General features: G+C 35.6%; 1 protein-coding gene across 2 annotated transcripts in view; it reads left to right on the top strand.

Moving 5' to 3' along the window:
• The first annotated feature begins 5,422 nt into the window (after nucleotides 1-5,422).
• Nucleotides 5,423-9,525, top strand: part of LOC117331395 — an 18,492-nt gene continuing 14,389 nt past the window's right edge. Inside the window, exons 1-2 of one of the 2 annotated variants that reach the window (XM_033890097.1) lie at nucleotides 5,434-5,597; nucleotides 6,756-9,187. In XM_033890097.1, the coding sequence (XP_033745988.1) occupies nucleotides 5,533-5,597; nucleotides 6,756-9,141 (2,451 nt within the window). In that variant the 5' untranslated portion in view covers nucleotides 5,434-5,532 and the 3' untranslated portion in view covers nucleotides 9,142-9,187. Of the gene's footprint in view, nucleotides 5,598-6,755; nucleotides 9,188-9,525 lie in introns of those variants that run through there. The other variant, XM_033890099.1, reaches the window with a different exon arrangement.

Consider the following 9,525-nt stretch of genomic DNA (forward strand, 5'->3'; position numbering starts at 1 on the left):
TTATTATTTTCATTTTTAACCAAATACACCATTCCATTGCTAATTATCTGTGATCATATATAATTGCTTCAATACATTTCCAATCCTCTGAGATGTATAAATGCTTCTTCTAATGCTTATAATATCTTTAATGTAAAAATGTTTTAATCTACTGTTGATTATCTGAAACGAACCAATGATTCAATCTACTGTTGATTATCTGTGGTAAACAAATCCTTCATCTCGTTGTGTTTTCTCTGTACAAATGCGCACTGGTTCCACTCCCCTTTTCACACCGAAACAAGAACCCTCAGATTTGTCGAAAATGATATATCTGATTGTCATCAATAGCATACATGTTAATATTCATATTACTTTTGAGAAAGATTATTCGTTACAGTCCTATCATACAGAGTTTAGAAGTTATTGTAAAATCATATTTTGTGAGGGTGAATAATGTCAGATGCTTTCAAATTGAAAAAACCCAGCTCAGTGGATATATAACACATATCCAATATATGTTGTTGTTTTTTTTGGGGCGGGGGGGGGGGGGGGGGGGGGGGAGGTAATTTACTGTGAAACCCCTTCATTTGTCATGATATAATAATATTAAGTGGCAATCTAAACATGCGGAGTTTAGAAGTTTGTTATCAATTCAGGGAACCCCCACACATCCTGTTGTCACCTGGGTAAACTACAGGACATCAAGCGACACTTGATATAGAATTTAAAGTTCAATAGAGCTAGGCCATTATTGCATTATGCACACCACGATCTCTATCTCTCTCTTACACAGGGGATATCGTATTTTCACAATGCATTGATGTGAGTGCTAGAACGCTGTTGAACGCAGCTAAGTAGTATGCCTAGTTTATATAAGTAGTATGCCGAGTTTATATAAGTAGTATGCCTAGTTTATATAAGTAGTATGCCTAGTTTATATAAGTAGTATGCCTAGATTATATAAGTAGTATGCCTAGTTTATATAAGTAGTATGCCTAGATTATATAAGTAGTATGCCTAGTTTATATAAGTAGTATGCCTAGTTTATATAAGTAGTATGCCTAGTTTATATAAGTAGTATGCCTAGTTTATATAAGTAGTATGCCTAGTTTATACAAGTAGTATGCCTAGTTTATACAAGTAGTAGGCCTAGTTTATATAAGTAGTATGCCTAGTTTATATAAGTAGTATGCCTAGTTTATATAAGTAGTATGCCTAGTTTATATAAGTAGTATGCCTAGTTTATATAAGTAGTATGCCTAGTTTATATAAGTAGTATGCCTAGTTTATATAAGTAGTATGCCTAGTTTATACAAGTAGTATGCCTAGTTTATATAAATAGTATGCCTAGTTTATATAAATAGTATGCCTAATTTATATAAGTAGTATGCCTAGTTTATATAAGTAGTATGCCTAGTTTATACAAGTAGTATGCCTAGTTTATATAAGTAGTTTGCCTAGTTTATATAAATAGTATGCCTAGTTTATATAAGTAGTATGCCTAGATTATATAAGTAGTATGCCTAGTTTATATAAGTAGTTTGCCTAGTTTATATAAGTAGTATGCCTAGTTTATATAAGTAGTATGCCTAGTTTATATAAGTAGTATGCCTAGTTTATATAAGTAGTATGCCTAGTTTATATAAGTAGTATGCCTAGTTTATATAAGTAGTATGCCTAGTTTATATAAGTAGTATGCCTAGTTTATAAAATAAAGGCGATAACAAGTCTCAAATATCATTTTAGTTTTCATTTCATACGAGGTTTATTATTCTTTTTACTCAAATTAGGAGCTGGAAAATTAAAAAGGATACAGGAACATTGATGGGGAATGTCATGAAAACAGTTGTTGGTCATATTTTACATTAGAATAAATAATAGTACTATACTTTGTCGCTGTGGAGATTTTTTAATGCACATATTTTAGTTAAAGTTAATATCAATTAAAGCTGATTTATGGATTGATTTCTTTTAGTCACTTTATCCAAAATCAAAACGAAACTGCGACAAACACAGATTATTATGTGATATAGCCTCACCCTCGACACAGATTATTAATTATGTGATATAGCCTCACCCTCGACACAGATTATTAATCATGTGACATAACCTCACCCTCAATACAGATTATTAATTGTGTGATATAGCCTCAGCCTCGACACAGATTATTAATTGTGTGACATACCCTCACCCTCAAAGCAGATTATTAATTATGTGATATAGCCTCACCCTCAACACAGATTAATGATTATGTGATATAGCCTCACCATCGACACAGATTATTAATTATGTGATATAACCTCACCCTCGACAGTGATATGGCCTCACCCTCAACACAGATTATTAATTATGTAATATAGCCTCACCCTCGACACAGGTTATTGATTATGTGATATAGCCTCACCCTCAACACAGATTATTAATTATGTGATATAGCCTCTCCCTCGACACAGATTATTAATTATGTGATATAGCCTCACCCTCAACACAGATTATTAATTATGGGATATAGCCTTAACCTCGACACAGATTAATGATTATGTGATATAGCCTCACCATCGACACAGATTATTAATTATGTGATATAACCTCACCCTCGACAGTGATATGGCCTAACCCTCAACACAGATTATTAATTATGTAATATAGCCTCACCCTCGACACAGGTTATTGATTTTGTGATATAGCCTCACTCTCGACACAGATTATTAATTATGTGATATAGCCTCTCCCTCGACACAGATTATTAATTATGTGATATAGCCTCACTCTCAACACAGATTATTAATTATGGGATATAGCCTTAACCTCGACACAGATTATTAATTATGTGATATAGCCTCGCCCTCGACACAGGTTATTAATTATGTGATATAGCCTCACCCTCGACACAGATTATTAATTATGTGATATAACCTCACCCTCGACACAGATTATTAATTATGTGATATAGCCTCAATCTCGACACAGATAATTAATTATGTGATATAGCCTCACTCTCGACACAGATAAATTAATTATGTGATATAGCCTCACTCTCGACACAGATAATTAATTATGTGATATAGCCTCCCTCTCGACACAGATTATTAATTATGTGATATAGCCTCACCCTCGACACAGATTATTATGTGATATAGCCTCACTCTCGACACAGATAATTAATTATGTGATATAGCCTCACTCTCGACACAGATTATTAATTATGTGATATAGCCTCACCCTCGACACAGATTATTAATTATGTGATATAGCCTCAATCTCGACACAGATAATTAATTATGTGATATAGCCTCACTCTCGACACAGATTATTAATTATGTGATATAGCCTCACCCTCGACACAGATTATTAATTATGTGATATAGCCTCACTCTCGACACAGATTATTAATTATGTGGTATAAACAACCAAGTTTCTGACAATAGGTTACAGTTACTGGTGTCTAGAGAGGGATACATGACATGATAATTGTAATTGTTTTCTATACACACATAATTATATGTTCATACATTACCGGTAAAACCCCAATATTCTAATACTAAGAATTCAATAAACACCATTCTTGCGTCCCTGTCGGTAACCCATTCAGTCCAACTACACGAAAATTTAAAAAAAAATCTATTTACTTTGTGCATTAGGTATGAAGGTTTTTTTTTCTTGTGTGAGTTTGATATTCTAACATGGAATACACCAGTGGCAAGATATATTTCTAGTAAAAAGAAATACTTTATTCGTGTATAACATATGATTAAGCGATAACGCTTACATGAGAGCCATAGGCGTGGTTACGTGTATTATCAGCATACCCGATCTTATATGTGTGTATACGGCGGGACTCGGTTGCAACATAGGGTGACTACACACCACTGAACGCACAGATCCGGCTGTGATCGCAGTGTCTGAGACACACAAACTGTCTCAGAATCGAACTACAAATCAACATAGCCGTATAATATTCTTTTTGGCCCAGATATGACCCGACAGGTGGCGTTACTGGTCAAGATGAAGTATGTTATTGGTCAATATAGGGTAAATGTAAAATGCAGATAGGCAGTTAAAAACGAAACAAAGTTAAGATTGAATGCAAGTTGAATAAGTGGATGTATCTTTACAAATGAAACATTGATAAAATTATATTCCTAATTCAAATGCAGTCTTATTATCACCAAAATGATATAATTTTGTTATCCGTGCTGAAACGCATTAGTTCATTAATAACCACCAGCATTAAAACTATGCTGTTTATCTTTTTTAAAGATATTTCTTGTTTACCTGTGAATTGGCTTGATGTTTTCCTACTGGGCCGTGTGGTGAAGACCTAAAACAGTTTCTTTACTATAGAAGCATGTGTAGCCATGCAATGGTACAGGTATATATCATTTGGAAAGTAAAAATAATAACCCGTCATTGGTCAATAACACCTAATGGGCGTTGTAGTGTACTTTAACATAGTTACATACTCTATTATAATAAACTACAATATATAGCTGGCCTCTGACTCTGTATCCATTAGGAATATACTTCAGCACCAATGTGTTCATTGAATACGAATAACGATAATATATACTCTTTTTTGTAGATTTAGTTGTCTTCTTTCCAAAGTTTTCCAAAATTTTAAAGAGATGTGCAAAATTCTCAAATTTTATCTCTCCACCTCTTTTGAAGGACTACTAGCTTTCAATGTTTTATTTTATTGATAGGTCTCCTTATTTATAACGTACTAGAAGTGATCCTCATTTCTTATCAGCATGAGGTCATTTGAATATAGAACTGGTGAAACACATAGGTAGACTACAAAGCTTTAAGGTCAAGATTTCTCAAATCTTCAGATCCTCACAAGATCCTCATCAAATCCTCATATCCTCACTAGATCCTCATCAAATCCTCAGATCCTCACTAGATCCTCATCAAATCCTCACTATAAATCCTCATGATCCTCATCGATTCTCATGGATCATCATCGATCCTCACTAAATCCTCAGATCCTCATTGATCCTCATCGAGCCTCAGATCCTCATTGATCCTTGCTTCCATATTACAACTTTTGTACATAATTCATTCTGTACATTTTTCATTCTGTACATATTTTCTTTTTGAAAGTATTATTTGTACCTAATTCATTCTGTACATTTTTCATTCTGTACATATTTTCTTTTTGAAAGTTTTAAATGTACTAAATGAAACTTGTCATTTAGTACATATTTATGTATAACTAGGTGTATTATATGCCTACGGCTGGCGTTAGATGCAAGGTTTTTTTTTATATCTTCTACACAAAATTTGTGACGTCAGCGTTGGAAAACCTTGCATCTAAAGCCAGCCTTACTCCTACACTGCAGTGGTGATGGTTATTCTAAATATAGAACACCACGATGTAAACAACCAATGAAAACACTGCGTGCCGGTATTTCACCATCAAGCGTAAAATCGGTCTGTGACACTGTTTAGGCTATATAATAAACCGGCTGTAAGCCCTTGTTCATTGTAACACTATTTCGACCCCTCCTGCTGTACACAGCTCACAGGTGAATCTAGAGTGCCCCCAGCATGGATAACCAGGCTTACAAACGTCGTGTCCGCTCTGGTAACACCCTCAGGGCGTCTATTACAAGGTAAGTAATGTGCAGCGAAAGTACAGTCTTGTTAGCATGCGATCAAAATCTAGAAAAGTCAAGCTGTTGAAATTTGGGCGGATGGCAAATGTCACGGTGAAGAGTCGTCCGAGTTTTCTCTGCCCTGGCCCTAACACCATGTCTACACCAGAAATGGCGTCAGGGCCAGAGGAAACTCGGGCTAGGTGAAGAGAACACTGATGAAACCTCCACAACAAGAGCCTCAAATTAGTGTTGCATGTATTGTCATCTTAACTTGATGAAATATAACATTTGACCAGATATTGTGTGAGTTTTACAAAAACAAAGATATGCTAGAAACTAAAGCAAGATGCCAAAGACCCACAATGCCACTGGCCTCTTGTTTTTTTTTAAATGCACAAAGGCTTCTACTTATGTTCTGATCTGTATGTCTCAGTGTACCATACAAATATTCAATATGATTATTGATCTAACTACATATATTTACGTTCGAGTGGCTCTTATTTCGTCATAAGAGGTTTGCGATTCAGAGTGAACAGGGCCATGTCACTATCCTCGTTTTGTAAACACTTACTTGATATGTCTGTAATATATTATTCATAACCTGTGACAGGTCATGAGTGTTGACAAAAGTGACGAGGCCACGTGGTCCAAGCTGACAATATATTTTTAACGTGTTCTGGTACTGGATAGCCCGATTTATTTCCAATTTTTGCAGAATATCCCTTCGAAACAAATTGGATTTGGTAACAAGATCTTGAGATATTGAGTCGTCTCATTTTATGGTTTCCCATCACTTACTTCTGCAATCAGTGAATTTGAATAAATACACTGTACCGACCATAACGGACATGATACACACATACAATACAATGTAGAGGAGGCAACTCTTATCTAAAACAGTACCACTAAACAAGAACTATTTCTTTAATGACCAATAATTCAGGCTTAGATATTCATCTCTTAATAAGATACACAAGAATACACTGAACAAAAGCATGCTTACTTAGAAACCTTAATCGTATATTGCAATGTTTGATGTTTGTTGAACGGTAATTATCAACTTCACTTTGTGATCACATTTTACTACTGATAGTGATAATGATAATAATAAACTCTAATGAAAATTAACGGTGTTTGAATTAACATTTTTATAAATTTTCTTTCCATTAACAGGGACAGCGACATATACAGACGACAGTCTTACCCGGTTCACCAGTCCAAGGACAAACCTGTCATTACTCTCTTAGAAGACCTTGGCATTGATACAGACGATGTCGATTACTCCATCAACAAGAAAGGACGATGGCTGGTCCCACAAATTCTAAAACAGGAAATTATCAATAGCAATGACGAAATACATGACTTGGTCCATTGCCATAAATCATTTTATTCAAGTAATGGTTTTCTTAAAAAGCTTTTACCCCAGAGAACCTGCATGCATTTAGATACATGTAGGGCTAATAGTGAGGCATTAACGATTGATATTGTGACTTTGTGTCCAATAACAAGCTCTCTCGACCACAATACTAAATACACAGGGAAATGTGGCTCAAACGACATTTCACATAAAAAATCAAATCCTTATCACAGCAAAACAAACCGACACCGAAAGACGATGTCCAAAGGTTTGACAATGGATGAATACCTAGACTTTTCCGAGGACGAGGATGAGGATATAGATCCTAATGAGGACACTTACAAACGTCCAAGAGGTGTTTCCTTCGGAGACATTCTGGTTCATTCTAGCGAAATGCAAAAATTACTTTCCATAGACATATCTAATCCTTGTAAGGACAGCCTTACAGCGTCATACGATCAACACTCAATATATAACACCGACAGAGAGAATAATCACGTTACGTTTTCTGTTCTAAAAACAGATGTACTAACTGGGCATCTGAGGAGGATCTTTGGCGGGGACTATATCGAATGTCGCTGTCTCCCACGGAAGTTCCTCATTGACATTACAGACAAAGTAACAAGTGCAATCTTTAAATCTAACACTTCCTTTAACAAAGATTTAAGGCAAATTGATCTATCAACAGTCTTAATATTTGCGTATGATATGATCGTTAGTCAAAATATCACGGACAATGACTTTTTTAGAGTCTCCATTAGCATGAAAACAACACAAATGTGTCTTAGAATAGACACTCTTCCTGAAAACAGTGTGTTTGGAATTGAGGAAATTGTTCAGGGCGCAGTATCCTATATAGAATCCCTCCCCTTTGATAGCTTCATACCCAGGAATTCACCGAAACCCCACACTACGTCAGTCAACAACTACAACAATATTCTAAAACTTTGCAACAAAGAGGCCACCGTCTTTACAACAGAAAATTTCACCATCAAAGACATACTGAAAGAAAACAGTACGAAACGGTATGAAATAGAGGAAAATGATGACTTTGAGATGATCCCACCGGATACGTGTTCCATTTGTATGGAATCACTCCTAGAATGTTCGGCGACCGCTCTACAAACATGTGGACATTGGTTTTGTAATCGTTGTTGGAATGATCATGTAACCACTGCAAGTAGTGGAAGGTCAGGGAAGGTCACGTGTCCACAATATAGCTGTCGATGTCCGGTAGGCTACGATATTTTGTTCACTGTTTCCAATCTTCAGACATTAGAAGGAATGTTTCGGCGACAAATAAGCTCTCACGTCGAAAAAGATCCAAACTCCAGGTGGTGCCCAAATGAAGCGTGCGGACGCGTTATCAAGTATATCAAAACCGGACAGAACACAAATGTGGCGTGCGAGTGTGGAACTTGTTTTTGTTTCGATTGTTTACAATCCGTCCACTGGCCACTATCATGTAGGGACTACGACAAGTATTTAGAGAAGTTAAAAGACAATGGTCATATAGACAAAGCGCTAAACCTTGAAGAAAAAATCCCGTACGATATCCAAGGAAAACACTGCCCTGTTTGCAAAGTCTTTATGGAAAAGACCGGTGGCTGTATGTCCATCTCGTGCATTTGCGGCGCAATATTTTGTTGGGCGTGTCTCAAAGAACGAAAATTTCACCGCAGGAAGATTTGTTTCCCATGGAGAAAATGGAAATACGGTGACATGTACAAATTAAAACGTAAAAGGATTATCACTTCAAAGCATGGTCCCGATTATGAAAAACCCGCCTGGTATAAACGTGCTGTTGAAATTCGTACTATGCTTAACCCTTCTAGGGTAAAGTCGATGTCATCTGCTGTTCAATACATGTGGAGAACACTGAGGTCATCCGGTACAGAACTAGAAAAATATGAAGACAACCACATCATTGCAACGGATCAAATCCGTCCATTTCTTTCGAGTATGGTCAGCCTGTTCCTGGAGCTAACTCCCGTTTGTGAATACACTACTGTGTTCTTAGAGGAGTCAAAAGATGAAAGGCTTGTGCAGCTCAGAGATCGTCTCCAACGTATGACCGAAGAAATTTGTTCCATCTTCATCTCGTCACACAATCTAGATTTGAAATCATCAATCTCGCGCCTTATTCATCTTCGTTTTGAATGTGAGAAAGTATTCAAGATCATGTTTACTACTGTGGAATAAAAAAGGATGTCTACCAGTTTCTCTCAATAAAACAATTACAAATATACGGACGATTTACTAATAGTTATCAATATACATATGATTTACTGATAGTTACGATTATACATACGATTAACTGATAGTTACAATTTATTGATAGTTACAATTATACATATGATTAACTGATAGTTACAGTTATACATACGAATTACTGATAGTTACAATTTACTGATAGTTACAACTATACATACGAATTACTGATAGTTACAATTGTAATTACGATTTACTGATAGTTACAATTATACATACGATATGTATAATATATATATATATATATATATATATATATAGTGTTACTGTTATGCATGTTTTTATCAACGTATAGTGAGACTACTATAAAGGCAG

The sequence above is a fragment of the Pecten maximus genome, chromosome 7, assembly GCF_902652985.1.
Source record: "Pecten maximus chromosome 7, xPecMax1.1, whole genome shotgun sequence".
Classification (NCBI taxonomy): domain Eukaryota; kingdom Metazoa; phylum Mollusca; class Bivalvia; order Pectinida; family Pectinidae; genus Pecten; species Pecten maximus.